The 18,868-nt window shown below is 38.7% G+C and overlaps 1 protein-coding gene across 2 annotated transcripts in view; it reads right to left on the bottom strand.

Moving 5' to 3' along the window:
* Positions 1 to 18,868, bottom strand: part of tub (TUB bipartite transcription factor) — a 44,818-nt gene that overhangs the window by 8,643 nt on the left and 17,307 nt on the right. The window contains exons 1-3 of one of the 2 annotated variants that reach the window (XM_029462258.1): positions 9,100 to 9,506; positions 2,280 to 2,331; positions 879 to 1,041 (exon numbers count right to left, since the gene is read on the bottom strand). In XM_029462258.1, the coding sequence (XP_029318118.1) occupies positions 879 to 1,041; positions 2,280 to 2,331; positions 9,100 to 9,137 (253 nt within the window). In that variant the 5' untranslated portion in view covers positions 9,138 to 9,506. Of the gene's footprint in view, positions 1 to 878; positions 1,042 to 2,279; positions 2,332 to 9,099; positions 9,507 to 18,868 lie in introns of those variants that run through there. The other variant, XM_029462249.1, reaches the window with a different exon arrangement.

Genomic DNA, 18,868 nt, shown 5'->3' with positions numbered 1-18,868 from the left:
ATCAGAGCAGATGGACAGAGAAGAAGAAAAATGGAAAAAGAGGGATGAGCACAGTTTAAAGTAAAAAAATAAATTAGGAATATTATGTCAATAAAAAAGAAGATTTAATACATGTATTGAATATATTGCATGAAATATCAATATTAAATTATTAATACATGAATGTTAAACCATGAGAACGATTGTAATTGCGAGTAACAGATTATTAATTGCTTAATTTATACATGAGAGTAACATTCAGCTGCTAATCAATGCCATGTAAACACTCATGCAGCTCCAATTCAGATTCACTCGGCCACTTCCTTCTTGAGTAAAGCTAAACAGTAAATGGAAGTCTATAGATTTATTTCCTTTGTTAGTGTGGGGGGAATGATAAGGTTATTATTCTTTCCATCAGAATATCAGCGTAGTGCAGAGTAACATTTTTTCCAATACGTTTTCTCTCCTCTCAGCGGGACATGCGACAGTTCATGGCCTTCAGCCTAGAAACTGGCCGTCAGAACTGAGGATTAGATGGCTGCTCTGGTCTCTGTGCGAAGATAAGAGGACCCCATCAATCCCAGTCTTAACGCAATTTATTCTCTCGAGTGGATAGATTTGCAGCACAGTGTGAGCGCCTGCAATTGATAGTAGAGAACGTTGCATTGGTTCTACATGGGGTCTAACTTAAACGGGTTATATTAACATCTGCTCTTTCTTTGTAGTATACAGTTCCCATTGGGAAATGAATTAGAAAATGACTAAATCTCTTTCAGCCCAAGAATAAAATACTTTCTGTAAATCTAAACAGACTGATCAAACAAGCGGTCTGAGATCTTTATTTGCTCAATCCATTGCGTTTCCTGAGCTCCCTTATTCAACAGATTCTGATTACTCACCGTGGTAGATGGTGCTGCTGTTGCTGCTGAGGTAGGATTCCACCAGCGGAGCCTGTTCCTCGCTCTGTTTGGTCCGACGAGTGCGAGATCTCCCGTCCACATTGGACTGCACCATCAGAGGCTCCTGCCTCTTCTTCTTCTGCTTCTGTTCAAGGAGCGCTCTCTGTTGTGGAGGTTTCATGCAAACATGCCCAGATAGAAAGAAAAAATAACAAAGGCACAGGTTCAGCAAATGAAAGAAGTTACACCCTCCTATTATATATCAGTAAAAAGAAAATACAGTGTCAGCACCAACTACTATAATAAAGAACAACCTCTTTATTTGTGTGGCCATATTTAACCTGACAGTCACCAGAAATGTAAATGCTTTTGTCCATACAGTAAAGTATATGATACATTTCTAAACAAATGCCCTACTGAGTGATTATGTAATACTGTTGCTGCTAATTGTTTAAGATCACCTCACTTATAATCAGTAAATCATGTCAACACCTTCAAGCAAAGATCTATTCTAAAAAAAAAACATAAATCCTCAGATATAATACAAAATCAGTTTTCCATTTTAAACTACATTTGTTTGTGATAATCACTTGTGAGTCATCCCAGATTGTCTTGTAAGCTATCTTTTGTTGGGTTTAAAAGCCAGATGCAATAAATCTTCGAAGCCAATACAACAATCTGAAGATGTTTAAGGAGAAGCTGCCTGAACCACTTTAACCTGAGGCTGGATATAGCTATTCATCTGGACTAACTGTCAGCTATATGCAAGTCTTCAAACCCGAGCTCATCAAATATTGAAGGTTTCTATTAGTGGAGAATTGAGGCTGCAGAGCATTGGAGCGCTACAGTATCCTCTGTAAAGCTCACATCTTTGCCAACACAGTGATAACAATAGGCACAGTTACATAGCGCATGGATTTGATGGTTAAGGCTTTGACGTGTGGGCACAGCTACAAGCAAGTTTCTCTCCCTTTACTTGTAAACAATGAGAAAGATCTTTTGTTTTTACATCACACTGTACCTCAAGCGTTGTGTGAGTCTGCAGAAATAACAGAAAACATTTAAGTGAAGACTAAAATTAAGAAGTGATATATTTTCATGCCTCAATAAATCATCAATCCAAACAATAATTAACTTTATTGTCAACAATAAGGCTATGGCTATGATTCACCGCTTAAAACTCTCGGGTTAATACAGCTTGGCTTTAGGTTTTCTACATGTTATTTACAGACTTATACACACCCTCTCATTAAAACTCCTCTCAGAGAGATAACAAGTCCTAGCTGGCCTTTTGCGGAGCAGCGGAGGTTTGTGTCATGATAAAAACTGCCCTGTTATAATTGATTTTGCCTCCGTGTTATTCTATTATCAGAGGGGCTGAGAAGAGCAGCAAAGACTTACCTGTCTGTCCAGCTTCTGCTGTCGGAGGTTGGTGCCCTCATCATCTAAAGTGCTGAGGAGAAGAAAAAGAGAGTGTGGTGTTAAGAAGTGAAAAGTGCTCCTCAGCTGATTATGTTATTTAGAGTATATAATAAAGACATTTTCCAAACTGATTTAATTATTTCACTTGCAACTCTGAAATTGCCCCAGAAAGTTGAAGTAGAGTCAAGTCACTTCAAAAGGTAAGACAATGCATCTAATTAGTCTTATTATTATTATAATTGTCAGTGAAATTAATGTAATCCAAACAAAAAACAAATAACATTATAAAAAAGTGTATTTATTCCTTCCTCATCACTTTTAAACAGGGAAATACTGACAGGCAGACAATAATAATAATAATCAAGCAAAAGACGAATAACGAATAGTTCCCAGTGAGCACTCGCATACATAACATAAAATAAATCAAATTAACACAGATAAGTATTCGAATCATTGTGTCTCAAGTCACAGGTCTTTAACTTCAAAGCCCGAGTCGAGTCGCAAGTCATTTATTTTCTGTCAAGACATGAAAACAGTGACTCGAGACGAGTTGACTCGAGTCCAAGCCACAATGACTAGAGTCCACATGGTATTATACCTTTATTTGCTAATTAAGCTTGTTGTAAACTTAAGGAAAAAGTGCATTTGTTTTCACATTGAGACCTAAATGACCATCATGGCTGTGATTACTACTGCACACTGTAAATGCATTGGCTCATTAATACAAAAAGGTGTTTTTATAGCTTTCCTCAAACACTATTTCCTTCAACAATGTCGTACTTCAAAAGGGTTTAAAGGATTTCTAGTCTTATATTTGGGGTCTCATCTTTTATCTACTGTATTCACTTATCTGATGCATATTCTTTGATACTAACAGTTGCTTATGCCCTAATGAACATACAATTAGCCAGCCACACTTATACCCTCCACTTCCCTAATTTACTTTATGTCCACATGTTTAAATTCTGATCAAAATACGTATTTAAGAATAAATTCATAAAACAGTCAAAATATAGCCTCATTATACGGATGAGACACACACGTTCAGGGCATTACAGCAAAGCTCAGATACAAAGTGTAACAATAAAAATGGACCAGTCCCTATAAGAATAAGTGTAAAAGACAAGAGGGCTGCAGAGCTAACAGTGTCACAGCATCTTAGAACAAGTTTATATCTCATCAAATAGGCATTGAAGCAGTTTAATGTTACTAGATATCACCATGAAGCTTCCCCAGTTTTTGCATTACAAGTGTTTCCTGCTAATTTAGGATAAATCTACAGACACAAATGTGTATTTTGGATGTTTTTCTTTCAACTAGCCTGTAGTGTCTCGCTTTACTGAGAGCATTTGTACTCTAACAGAGCCCTTAAAAAACTATCCTTCAATAATACGAGCCAGGAGGGCCCTTACAGAGCTGCCAGTTCGCTTCTTCTCAGTGAATACAACAGCAACTTAATCAGAGGCATCACTTGAACATGATGCTGCAAGTGATGTATTATGTCCAGAAAAAACTAACATTTTATGGTCCCAGATAATTAGCGAGAGAAGAGGAAAGGTTTGAAGGATCCTTGGATTCCATTGCTGAGCTGTAGCAAAGAGTTTCACCAGAAAAGCTCTTTCTTCAACCATGTCCCCTTAACTAAACAAACTCCTCCTTTCTTTGACACACTGCTTTACTTCCTAGAGACCCATAATTAGATTTTAGGATGCTTTTCCTCACAGTACACGGATTATGAAATGTTAAGTAGTTCCATCGCATGCTCTGTAAGTTAATTTGCATTTGCACAGCTTTAAAAAGTGTTGCAGCTGAGATTGTGTGATCAAAAGTGACAAGAAGGCATAAAATAAAATAAAAAAGCCCAGAATGACATTACATTTCAGTTTCATTTTAATTTCATTACAGAATGACTGTGAATATGTGCAGATCTGCTCAAGTGTGTCAACTGAGATTAAGGTATAACTGTGTGCAGAAAGCAACATTGTCAAACACTTAAGAAACTGAATCAGTAAACATATGGACAGGAATGTCTGTCATAAGAAAGGCGGAGACAGAAGGTCTAATGATGGTGGCACATTTATTTACTAACTGAACAGCAGCTGTTCTTCATCTACACACTTCATCTTTCAAGACAGACGATTTGATAGATGACTTTGTGGGCACGGTATCGCCGCAAATTACCTGAACTGCAGCACATTTAATAAATGATGCAAAGACAAAGAAATGGCAAATCACGGAGGATTCTTTGCAAGAGCGCGTCACGTCCCAGCAGCACAGCACATAATAGACTGCACTATATCAGGAAACACATCTGATCTCAGCCTTCGAAAAAACATCCTCTGCTTCTCCTGAGCAGATTGTTCTTAAATAGCTTTCTCTACAAGAACAGCAGCATTGACTCCAACATTATTTGATTTGGTGGCACCGCCTCCTGTCCAGAGGTCGGCGGTAACTATGTACTTTTACTCAAGTAGCTAATGTACTTAAGTACAATTTTGAGGTACTGTTACTTTATACTTCTACTCCACTACAATTCTAGGCAAATATTGTATTATTTTTTACTCTAATTTACTAATTTGATAATTAAGCTACTTTAAAGACTCAGATTAATAATACAGCATATAATCAATACATTATTTATTATGTATTATTAGAGGTTGAGATAAAACTTTATTGATCCCTTGGTGAAATTCTCAAGCTACAGGCAATAATAAAATAATAAAAACGAGCTCCTCCTTTACCAGATTTAACATTAGAGTGATGAACACTTTAATGCATCAACAGTTATAATTCAATAATATAACATGTATTATTCTGAAATGGCATGTTGTGCAGAATGTACTTTACAACTTTTGATCTTCTAATCTCTCATTTTGAGGTTAATACTTTCGTACTTTTAAAGAACATTTTGAATGCATGAGTTTTACTTGTAGCAGTTTACACTGTAGTATTACGAGTACTGCAACCACCTCTGACCCTGACCTAATGCCACTGCCTTCTTTATATGATAATCTATTAAAAAAAATTAAAAAATAAAGACATATTCTGCAAAACGCACGTTTTCATGGCATTTCAACATAAATATGTGTCACCGGTTTGTCTCGATACCCCCAAAGTGTCAGAGAAGACCATAAAGGAACATACATTATAGGAGAGTGCACAGAGACCAAGTTATAATATTAAAACTACTTACAGAACATGTAATCACAATGTGCACAATGTAAAGAACATTAGACAAATGTTGCAACAGGACTGCAGCTATTTTCATCACAAATGTTATTTTCACTAATTAACCCATTAACTGTTTGCAGTAAAATAAATAGTGGGAAATGACCATCGCAATTTACAGAATCAGCATTGATTAATAGACTAATTGATTTAAAAGTATGTGATATGTCCCGCCATCATTACAAACACAATGAAGGAAACGAGAGCTGAGGATAATGTGGTCACGTCCTACTTTCTTACTTTTATTGAACGATTATTTTTCATCAAACAAAATTTTATTTACAAAAACAAAAACAGGTTTATATTTTTGGTAGGACATGTTGATTTGAATAGAAAATGAGCATCAACATAGCTATTAGCTGTTAGCTTTCTCTTCCAGTGTTCCCTGATTGAACGGCTCTTAATTCAGAATGCATCTAAATGTATAGCTGCGGTGTGTTTCTTCATCTGCATGTGTATGTTTCTGCATTGAAGAATAAGTGAAACTCATCTAATGTAAACAACAAAAGATCAGGCACAGCAAAATGACAACAAATCCAATTATGAATGTATTTGTGACAACGTGTCCTCCACAAACAAAGTTATAATTTGACAGATGCCAGTCTTTCTCAGTAACGTTGTTAAACGCCGTCTCCATGCCGGCAAAAGCACTTAATTTCTACGTCAGACCTGTTCTTGCATTTGTGCTATTGCACAAAGTTTTTAGTACATTTTATCTGTGATAGAGCCAAACCAGGTTTAGAATTATACATTTTATACTATGAATATCAGGGGTTGGTGAACCTCACAGGTCCCTGCTGCTGTGGAGGATGAAACCCTACCAGATTTAGACTGTGCTGCCTTTCTCTCTGCTCTCCAATAATCGACATAGACTGCAGAGGATTAATCGCTCTCATTAACCAAACAGGATATTTATCCAGCACAAGTGATTGGCTGGTTGCTCTCTGTTTCCAGTCCTCCTTTTTCACCGACTGAGCTTTTAATCATTGTCGACAAAGTCACTGATTGTTCCTTCAGCTCGTGTGGCCGGGCATCTCGGAGACCCCTGAGAAACCTCAACGATTCCTAATTAGAGGGCAATGAAAGGTTTTCTGCAGAAGAGTTGAAGAGAACGAGTTACAGCAGAAGAGGAAAGGATGAGAGATGAAGGGGGGGGATGCACTGCTGATGTATGATGAATGAGAAAATGATGTTGTATTTCCAGCACACTGCTTATTCCATTTCATTCATTCTGGATTTGAAAGACTATTGAGTTACGCATGCATCTTATGACACAGACAGCTAATGATTTTTCTGCATGTTCTTAATGAAAGCACAAAAAAAATCTATTTTTTTTATTACCTTCTGAGTAATATGTGTACGTTTAAAGGCCATTTTATTTTTACTTTCAACAACTAATGTACCTTTTATGTACAATGCCTGAAGATGTATAAATAATGTGACATCCAAATAATAAATGTCCATATACTGTAGATGTGTGTATGTCTTGGCTAAATCAATTGTGGTTGATTATGCAATGCTGACTAATAATAGCAGGCCTCATAGTTATAACACAATTAAAAGCAGCTTGCATTTCCAGTTTTGTATTTGAGTTATAATGTTACATTTTTTACTTGTCAGTTTTCTAACTCTCAGTTTGATTAATGCCAACTGCAGCAGCGTCTTACTGGTGCATGATAAATAAAAGCTAACAGGTGGATTGTCTTGTGGGTTATGAGCATTTTAAACTCTTCATACCTCTGTCAAAAGCCTGAACGTTACGTTGATAGTGGATAGTCAGTCCTGCAGCGACAGCATGTATGTAAGACCGGTCAATGAATATTCAGTCCACCTGCATCTCTGCGCTACCGACTCTAGTTTGCCGACAAAGACCCACACGGATCCAATGAAAATGTATTTACCTCCCACTCTCTGTCAGACATACAGACAAACAAAGCACTCCATGTCTGCAATCAGAGTAATCAAGTGTGTGAATTGGCATCAGACAGGAAGATAATGACACACACACACACAGCTGTTCCAGTGGAGGTCAAAGAGCTCATTATTGTGAAGAGTCTCTGGTCAATCTTGCTCTGCAACACAGCGTGAGGTGCACAGGAAGCTATTGAAGGAAGGAACAACGCTAAACTGCAAGATAGACCAAAAAATCAAATATGATGAAGGAAGGATCTGTACAATTTGTATTAATGAAGCCAAATTGTTTGTTACTAGACCATCATCTGGTCAAAGGAACATCTATTGAATGAAAGCTTGTATTTATTATGAATTACTTCATTGGACCTTAGTTTGCAAAGCCTCTTTTTTTCATTAAAACTGAGAATCTAAATCATATCTTTAAGCCGTTGAAGTATTTGGTGGCTTTTTATTTGATTATGTTTGAAGGTTTCTTTTTTTTGACCGTTTTATATGCCCAGATTTAAATTCAAATGTATTTGTAAATTACAATTATTTTTACATTATAAAAGCAGAAAATCTACTTTTAATGACCTCAGCAGCTACAAGTGAATTTAGGCAAATCTTCTTCAAACACCCTATGTAACCGAGAAAAACTACTTAACTTAACTACTGTTTCTTTGTGGAAGTGTGTGTGAGCTATTTTCATTTTGTCAGTTTCTGTGATTTCAGTATATCTCTAATGAGGTGAGAGAGCCACACAGTGCAACATGCTTTTGTATTAACCTTGTTAATTTATGGGATACCTTAATTTCGGTGTGTTTATTGGCCTTTTCGAGAAGTTTAATTTCATTCTGCAATTCATGGATTGCCACCGTAACTTATAGCAACCATGAGCCAATGGCATCAAAGTAAGAAGGGAAACCATGGCAATGGGTATTCAATCAGAGGAAAGAGCCAGCAGTATTTGTACTGCACTTCAAATGATGAACGCAGATATAGGTTTCATATAAATACTCACACTATTTGTTATTTACAAAAAAATACAAATGGCAGAATTATATTTCCAGCATCATACAATACATACCATTCGCACACACACACACACACACACACACACACACACACACACACACACACACACACACACACACACACACACACAGACACACACACACACGAAGGCAGGAACTTCTTCAGAGATTTTTAAAGAATGTTATATGAATGTGATTCTACATTCATAATGACAATTCAACTGCTTCTTTTGAATCCAATAAAAGCACTATTGCTGAATCAATATGCAGTTTTACACATAAGCAATATAATAGTGTAAGCAAAGAGAAGATTTTTTTACCAAAATGTGACCTCATGGTTTATGCAGCTGAAATTCTAGGATTCACTTTTGAATTACTTCAAAAAAAAAAATCTTTGGTAGTCCTTTGAAAAAAAGGATCTCTGTCTAAAATATAAACATGTTCATATTAGCAATAACAAGAATATTATGCCACAATTGCCAACATTGTTTGCTTTTATTGTGCCAATTCAATGTTACCGTCATCAGTTTCCTTGTCAGACACTCACATGACTGAACACCCGCTCAGATACACAGACATGCACACACTGCTTCAAAAAAACACAGTGCCCTTTCTCCTATGTTCTCCGACATGTGGTACAGTACCTGTAGGGAATCCAGTCGGAGGAGTGCTTGGAGCTCATTCTGTATCAATCACTCTGACTGCTGCAGCCTAACTGCGAGGCTGACGGCCTGCAACAGCACCAGTGCAAGTGGCTACGGGGTCTGAGGACAGCGATCACAGCCAGAGAGCCCACATCGCCTGTTCATCCTCTGCACACAGCCCTATATTCCCCAGCCTGCCCGTGCTTCTTCGTATGTCCTCTAGTTGTAGGGAAGATGACTAACAATCCAGACAGACAGCCACACTCCTCAGTCATGCACACCGAGCACATGAAATAGCCGTTTTCTTCTCTCCCATGTGTACGCTTCCAGTCAAAGCCTCTCCTCTTCTCCTCTTCCATCCACCTCCTCTGCTCCTGCTCTGTGCTGGCTCACTTCCCTCGCTTTCACTCTGCAGACTCTATCTAAATCTCCCTCCGTTTCTTGCCCTTTAAATCCCCCCCCCCCCCTTCCTTCCCTTCCTTCCTCTCTGTCCAAATCTCGCTCTGTGCCTCTCTACCCAATCTATCTCTCGTTATCTCTCGTGTAGCATCACTTACAGCAGCATCGACTGCAAAGTCTTAATCAAAAAAGGTTATAGAGAGCCCCCTTTGTCTTGCCTCTTTGATGTTGCTTCTGTACAGTGCCACCCCCCCCCCCCCCTTCTATAATGCAACCACACACTCTGTTTCTCTCTGTGTTGCATGAGGCATGTAAAGCAGGGACTCAGATGTGTTTTCTGGACCATAATTTATTTATTCTCTGAGAGTAAGAGGCATTAGCATATGACTGTGCGGACTAGTGTTAACAGCCTTTAATTCAACACTCTACAGCCAGACAAAGGCACCCTGTGATAGTGCCACAGCTCTGAACCTCTCTCACACACATCTGCTTCCGCCCTCCGTCTGCCGCCCCTCACTGTCAACACACAAACACACATCACTCACTGTGTTCCCAGGGTTATTCAGGAGTCCATCTATAGACAGTTAAACCGAGTGGCTTCCTCGAAACAAAACTGCTTCACAAGGAGTCGATTCATGTCAACTCCATCAACAAATATCTCAGCTTTAAGTGTGTGATCCATGAGAGTGCTGATTTTAAGAAAGTGAAATCATGTGAAACATTCCTGACAAATATCTAGGGAAGAAAATCTATTGCTTGTGTGAACACATGAAATCATCTCTTAGCTAAATATTTTATTTCTTGTATTTCATCATGTGTTGCATCAATTCCTATACCCCCATGGATTGTGATATCCAATGCACCAAATGCATTAAAAGTACACACACACACACACACACACACACACACACACACACACACACACACACACACACACACACATTTAAGATTGCAGAGGCATTTTAAATGTGTTAAGCTTACAAGGTTAGAACTCATACATCATGTGATGATTAGTTTAGAGATATGGTTCCACCTGATAAAGCTGTAGCGTTTAGCATTGTGTCAAATGTTATTTAAGCAAAGACTAGAGAGTTACCATTAAGGGCTAGCATGCATCTTTCTTCCCTCAATTATTTATTGCACGCCTTAAAAAAAAAAGCATCAGTGTTATAGTTCAGTGGTAGACTGATCAGGGAGAAGATGAAAGCCAACAGAGACATTTAGACATTTATGTTTATATGAAGTTTGTTTTAAACTAAAAGTTGACGTGTTATTTCTTAATTTCTAGCTTAATATTCTGTATTCCTTCTGTGTTGCACTTTACAAGGCAAACATATGTGTGGTAATAGAAATCTAGAGATATTCAATTGATTTGAATCGATAGATTTTCCATATCTGACATTTAAATTGCTTTCCACAATTAATGAAAACATATGATGTTAACGGACATTGACAACTAGCCTGTAATGTAAATGCTCCAACAATCAGAAATCTTTTCTTCAGGGTAAACTGGTCAATACACTGGATGGCCTATCCAAAAATATATAAATGAAATATAAGAGAACATGATTTTATTTCTCCTCTAGAACCGACAGACTCAAAACCTACTGCAGCGGCTTCACAGAAAACATTGTGAAACATTGATTGCATTCACCAACGGTATGACCTTTCACAAATGTCAAGTCACAAAGGTGTTTTATTCTGAGTGGAACAAAAAGAAAGTCTTAACTGAACAGTAAAATAAATCAGCTTTCAGAAAATTCCAAACAGATCGATCCCTCGCACCATGACACAGACCACAAGGGATGTTTAAATAAACTGGAAGACCAGGGAGTGACAATATCATAAGACAATTATTTGTTAAATACTGATGTGTGTTTTATACTGGTAAATTATTTAACAAAAGAAGTGTGTTATTGTGCTCTGTAAAAAGAAGAGTAAATCACTGAGAAGCATGTTGACAACAGTTTGTATTTAAATGAACTGGGCAGATGTAACTCGGCTGCTGTTTCTTCTTACTTACTAAACGAAAATAAAAATAAAAAATAAAATCCTGATCTTCCCCCATCAAACTGAGAAAGACAAAAAGACAGACTCTGTCGCGTCATCACCCAGGATACCCATGTTGAGGTTTTGTCATTTATCATCAATGCTCCTGTTTGCAATCATCACCGTATTTGAGGAGCAGGACGGCGTAGTATTTGGGGAGACATCTTGTATATTTGAGAATGGAGTCCCTCAGCTACCCACTCTGATGCCATATGAAACAAGAGCAACAGAGAATGTAATTCTTTACAGAAATGTATTAAGTATGGCCGTTACCATATCCAAATCCTCTGAACACATCACCCCCATTCTCCTGAAACTTCACTGGCTCCCTGATCAACTACAAAAAACATCCTGCTCACCTACAAAGCCCTTCACAAACTCGCCCCCACCTACCTAAGTGACCTCCTTCAGGAGTATACCCGCTCCCGCTCCCTCTGCTCATCCTCAGCTGGTCTACTGACGACTCCCACATCACGCCTCATCACCATGGGTGCCAGGGCCTTCAGCTGCACTGCTCCCAGGCTCTGGAACTCCGTCCCTCCACACATCCGACAGTCCGAAACTGTTACAACTTTCAAGTCCCAACTCAAAACTCACCTGTTCAAACTGGCCTACTCTCTGTAGTATCAATCATCCTGTATCCTCCTCCCCCCCTCCCTTTTCTCTTTATTGCTTTCTTCCTGTGTCTCCACCATATCTCTGGTATTGTTTGTTTGCTCTCCCTTCCAATGTCCTGCTGTTTTTATCTCTTGTATTTTGTACGGTGTCCTTGGGTGTCTTGAAAGGCGCCTCCAAATAAAATGTATTATTATTATTATTATTTATTACAAACGGAAGTTACTAGGAGATAAATGTCAATGACTGTCCATAAATGTATCTGACTGTTAAAGAGCCTCTGTGACTAATGGTGCATACCCTGTTTATCAGCTGGTGTGATGAAAGTGGAAATAAATGGAACAAGCCACTCCAATGAGGAACAGGTTTAACAGCACCCTGCTTAATATCTGATGCTTAAGGGAGGACTTTGAAGTTTGGCCACGAGTGAGTTAGAAGTAGGAGGGAAGCTGACTTTCATATCATTTGAAGACAAAAGTATATTCCTACCAGACTTCGCACTTTCTTTCTTTCTTTCCCCTCCTCTGGCCTTAAAGCCGTTATAGCATTAAACAGCAAATGATAAGATCCTCTTGACAAATTAGATTTTTTTCCAGTCCAGCATTTGTTTTCCCAGAGGCTTTTTATTGTTGGTAACGGAGAGCCAGCAGTACCAGTAATTATAATAATGGTCCTGCCACAGAAGGCACACACTGATGTCAAAATGGATCTCTGGCTTGTGTCTGCATGTCTTAGTCAGTATGGGCACAACACAGCTGCAGATCAGCAGCTTTAATAATATAGCAGCCGGATCAGGCATGCAGGATATGTGCCAACTGAAGAGTGATATTTACCTCTGCATGAGTCTGTGCGTTGAACATTTGTATATTTTAATCACATACAAATCAGCCAAAACCCATGTTGCTACATAGAAGCTCGCAAGGAATATGTTACGTTACTTATGCTAGTGGGCACCACATAACAGTGGCTTCATTTCTTTTCAGCTGCTGATGCCTCACTTTCGTGATTGACAGGATTCACAGCTATGTGCTGCCATGCATCGCAATGTGGGGGCTCTGCGTTCCAAGGAAAAGGCCTGTGAAGTTGCATTCTGGGGAGGATTGAAGGGTTGCTCCACATCCTCAAGTGCATAGTACTTCATACATTTCTCACCCTTTGCCCCACAGATATCACAAACCAAAGGTGCTGGCTCGGTTCTCTTTAACTTTGAAAATAAGGTTGAAAATACACAAGTAAGAGCAAATAAGGCAAATACCAATGGTAAAGTTCCATAAAATCTGAGTTTATGACATAGCTTTTTAACATATGATTGCCATTTGGAAAACATTTTACCAGGTTAATGCCAAACGTATACACATGTGTAGGAAGGATTGTTATATCCTATTGCGTGGCTATCAACACGTTTCCCAACTTAACGAGTTGGCAAAAACGACCACAGTGCAGTGGGCTAGTGATGTACATTTCAACGGATAAACTGATACTGTTCTCCGGATTCAGGCAAGAGAAAGATGTATGTCTCTGTTGCATTTGGAGAAGCCTTGGACTGGGACTGCCTCCTCAAATTCATATGACGTATGCAGCCTTGAAATGCGAATTTCGCAAGGAGGCAATTAGGACAAGCAGCTAGGGAGTGAGTGACTAGCTGGATCCACAATACATCACATCACACACTGGAGTGTGATGCTCTTCAGAGAGACTTGGAGGCAAGGCAAGGAATCCTGTCAGCAGTAAATAGGTGTAAGCTTTAAAAGCCCCGTCTGCATCCGGATTAAGATGTGGATGGTGTTTAATAATGCTCACCTGTCTAATTATGCATAAACAAAACAGACAGAGGATTAGATGGATTGGGTGACAACGGATATCAGATGGAACCTTTTGTGAGTGAGTGACACTTGATGTTGTACAGAAATAAAATGATTTACTGTGCACACCACTTCGTAAATTAAAGGTATAATATTAATATTTCCGCATTAAAATGTCTAAAAACGACTAAACCTGTGTTATAAATGTTATTGAGTTGTGTACTTACATTATCCAAATGTTCCTAACATTCAGTTTAAAGCCATATTTATACAATACACTTCTAAAGTCTTGGGTCGTTTTAACTTTATATTTTAGGCGGATGGATTTTAAAATGTCTGGATCTTAATCAGAGAAACAAGCTGAGCAAACGTAAGGAGTTAGCTCGCGTAGACACTCCACCCTATGTCTGCGAGCATCATCGGAGAAACACTGATTTAAAAACGTGAAACTGCTTTATTCAGTTTATATTTAATCACTTGGTCCATGTTGGAGAGGGGGAGACCTCTGCTTATAATTGGCTCCCGGTACAAACCTCCTTAACGATAAACACTGAAGGAATGCTAAGCCAGAGAAACTGTAATGAAGATAATAATTCCCATAATCCTACGCTACTTCACAACGCCATCCGTCTTTTGTTATTGTTTTGATTAAGAGACCACTAGTGGCAGAGAATTACATGTTGGGTGTTTAAAAGTCCATCTCTTGCAAAAGCTGTGAGAGTTATGATCATGATAGGAAAAGACAAACACATTTTGAATAGTGCATATACTTGAACACCTTTCCAATAAATAATAAAAAGCATACACTTGGAAAGGACAGCAAGCTATTGTTCCCTCTTCTCAGTCGCCAGAAACACATATTAAATAGTAGTAGTTACAAATCCTTTCAAGGCTTTTCAAAACTGTGGTTACATCACATGTTCTGACTACTTCTTCCTGAGAAAGCATTTTAAACCTCAGTCATAATCAGTGCCAGGCTACCACACTGCCTAATATTAATCAAATACCACCATGAATTAACCACGTAAAACACAATATAGGAAAAGCTGATTACACATATGGAATGACTCATTTAAAAAATCCCACTTTCAGCCAGAAACAGCCCATTGAGGCTCTCCATGAATCAGCAGCAGTGTGACGTTCCAAACAGTGGACAAACATATCGCCATTTATAGATGAAGACCTTGAAAATAATATTCAAAGAAATCTATCTGAAAGCGATGGTGGGTGGCTAAAACCAGAAAGTCAGCCTTTGAAGGTTGCTGTGAGGCATAAACAGTGGCATCTTTATTTTAAGGGAGTTGTAAATCTTATGAGAGGCCAGGAGATTGAGAGAGAGAGAGAGAAACAGAGAGACTATGTGTGTTTGTGAGTGTGAGTGAAAAGTGAAGCTTGCAGCGTCAGAGACAGAGAGTGAGAGACTGTGTGTGAGCTTATGCATGCAAAAGAAAGAAAAGTAAATGAGCATATTGGCTTGTGTCCGGTATTGATTGAATCTAATGTGTGTCCTCTATTGATTCCCTCTAATGTGGGAAACGTGGAGTTTGCTGGTAACGACAAATTGTGGAAGATTTGAATTTATAATTCAGTTGCAATTTCAGGGACTAACCTCTTTTGTAAGAGCATCACATCTGGTGCCCCTGAGACTGTGTACGTGTTTGCCTTCAAGACTGTAGCACAGCGTGAACTTATGCTAAAGAATCAGCAGGTGGGTGGCAAAAGCCAAAAACTGCACTGACACACACACACACACACACACACACACACACACACACACACACACACACACACACACACACACACACACACGGCCCTTGTATCAACAAATATCCCTGTATCTCATCTCTCAGTGGCCAACAGAGGGCATGCATAAAACATGATTTGGATTAGAAAATGTCGCGCTGGATGAAACAGTGTCCCAGTGTCCCAGTGAGGCAACCAGATGGACTGCTTCAATACACCAAAGTTCCTCTGCATCCTCCTTTACATAGCACAGCTGTTTCTGTGTACAGTATGTACAGTGTGCTACTGCCACCTGTAAATGCCACGTGATCATTGGAGAAGCTAACAATTCACATTTGTATTCTGGATACCTTTCTGCATCTGTTACATTCTGAAAAGTTCAATTGATTAATCTGATCTAATGTAAGATTATACTGAAATGTAACTCAGAGGTCATCTATTTACCCTTTCAAACTGTTAAAAATATACTACAGACTGGATAATAATATAGATTCCACTTATCTTTCATATAACATGCACAAATGTCACAAAAATCGCTGACAGCAAAAGCCAAAAAGTGCGTTGACAAAAACAAGGTGTTTGTAAGATGAAGCTCACCAACACAAATAAACACACATTTACAGTAAAGAGATATTTGCTTAACATTATAAACCTTAATAACTCCCAGAGATCTGAATCAAGCAGTGTGACAACCTGCACAAAGACTATATGTCTTGAGCTTTGCTAAATTGTTATTTATGGCAGGTTTCCATTTGGAAACCATTTGTTTCCAAGGGCAACAGGCAAAGATGTAAGCTTAGTATAATATGAGGCACAAAACCCAACATGGACTCATGAGTCATCTCCCACATTTCCCCTCTGTACTGTATATACAGATGTGTTTACATGTCTAGAAAGCCAAATTATACCGCAATCCATGTTTTTTCCCCCAGCTGTTAAAAGTGTGCTCCCTGGATTTGTTAAAGAGTTTTAGTACCCTTGAACTGAACTTTTTTTTAGCTGTGAACTGTGAAATATAGCATTGTATTCGTTACATCGTTGTGTTACATCGTTTCTGATATTATTTGGAGTGCACACATTATTCATCAAAGAATTGGAGGTTTTCCTCCCTCCACAACACAGACAGCTCACGGCAAAGATATTTCATGTTTGAAAAAAACGTTTTGTATTTCCAAATGGAGATGTTTATTTTAGGGCTTGGGCTTTCATGTTTTCTTATATTTGTACACAGGATTATAGTATTTTTAAGATTAAAGTAAGTACTGCTTTTTTATAAAACTGTATTTAAAACTGAATTTCACACTCCTTGGCTCACTACACATACGTGTTTATAGTACATTGCAATCCTGTCACAGTCCTTTCTTATACAATAACAGTTCCTCACATTGTGTGGGCATTAACAGACCATGAGAAAAATCAAAGGCATAATTTGTACTTTCAGAGGTTGATGACCCGTCTTTGGTTCAAACAGAGGATAAAAACGATATCCCATAAAGTCTGACGCCTACGCATTGTTACTCACCTCCTACTGACAGAAAGGCAGCAGAGAGGGAGAGATGTTAAATGAGAGTGTCATCTTGTCAGGTGCTGTACAGTGTGTGAGTGCTGCATCTATCTTTAGAGGATTATATGCATGTGACTCACTGTTTCTAAGCTGTTTCTGCTCATACTTATCTGTCTTCTTTATGTTTTATCTTTAGTTTTCAAATTAGTTTTTGCAGTTCCGCACACACACGGCCATCATCTCTAGTTTGGAAAGCTCTCTGTAATTACAAAATATTGAATCAGATGAGCAAAGTACTCTCGATAAAAGCAGGAAATGCTGAGCCATAGGATGCCGAAAATCAAATGAAAAGGAATGCAGCCTTAAATGACACCAGTCACAGCTTGTTTACTATGAAGTCATGTTCAAGTGAAATACCTTTCCATGAAATATGAAGCTGACCACGTCAGTTTGACTCCAAGGGAGTGGTGCTCATGGATGTTTTTGAATTCCTTGGACACAGAGAGATGGAGGGAGCGCTTGTGGTGTGAATGTGTGCAGCCCTTGCATCCTAACTCAGCATCTTTGCTAAGAGGCGGCGTCTGATGTCTTTCTCTGTATGTCACACTGCCTCCTCTGACACACACTCTTCTGCCGGTTCGCTCCAGTGGCCATGGCAACAGCGGAGACTAATTATCATTTAAAAAGCACACCGGTTAACCGTAATATCTGCTTCAAGAAAAGACACACGCACACAAACACAAACCAATTACCATCTCGTCAGTTGCCATAGCTGTGATTAATCAGCGTGGCTGTGCCTGCGGCTTACAGTAACATCACCGTGTTGCTGCAGTAAGTGGCCGTGTTTATTTCTCTCGACCAACAGGGGGGTCTCATGGAACAGGGAGAGAAATGTGCAATGATGTCTCATGGACACATGGAGGTGCTGTACAATAGCACAAGTTCTGCATTTCCAGCTTCACAAACCCTACAATAACAGCATCATACTTTTTGTGAGAGAGGGGAATTTACTACAAACTCACATCTTCTACAAAAGAAACAACTTGTATGGAAAATGAGTTGCTGAAAACAGAGTGCCAGTCCCATTCATGAATGAGTCATGTTAGCACTATCTGTTCATTTAATCAAATGTGCAAAAGGTGTCTTTATGTTTAGAGTGCTGGACCAGTGAAAAGGTGATGTGATGAAGCCTAATGTGTCATGTTGAAAATGAAAGTCAGTGCATTTAACCATAAGTCTACAGTTACAGTCTTTTGAGCAGATAAAAAACGATGGTAATTGTTGTGGGGTTTATTTACTTCTTATTTATCCCATCTTAACTTTCTCTGCTGCCATGCTAATAGGCTTTCTGTCATTGTGTATCTTTATTTGTCTCTTTCTCTCTCTTTACAGCAGAAACATACACAACAATTGCAGCTGACGTTGACATCATGGTCTTTAAAACAAAAAGAACAACAAGAAATAGTAAAGAGTATCACTAGGCTAGCTGTATATGTTTTAAGTTTTACCCACAAAGTCATGCAAGAGAAAACAAATCAAAAGTCCTCATTACAGAACAATCTGTTCTGTATTTTTGGACCTTGACTACCACTTTATTCAGTGAGAAACTCAGTAAATGTTTAGGAGTCAACTCTAGTCAGCTCTGCACAATACTGTC

This window comes from Cottoperca gobio, chromosome 3 (assembly GCF_900634415.1).
Source record: "Cottoperca gobio chromosome 3, fCotGob3.1, whole genome shotgun sequence".
Taxonomy (NCBI): Eukaryota; Metazoa; Chordata; class Actinopteri; order Perciformes; family Bovichtidae; genus Cottoperca; species Cottoperca gobio.
This window is presented reverse-complemented; position numbering and strand designations above follow the sequence as displayed.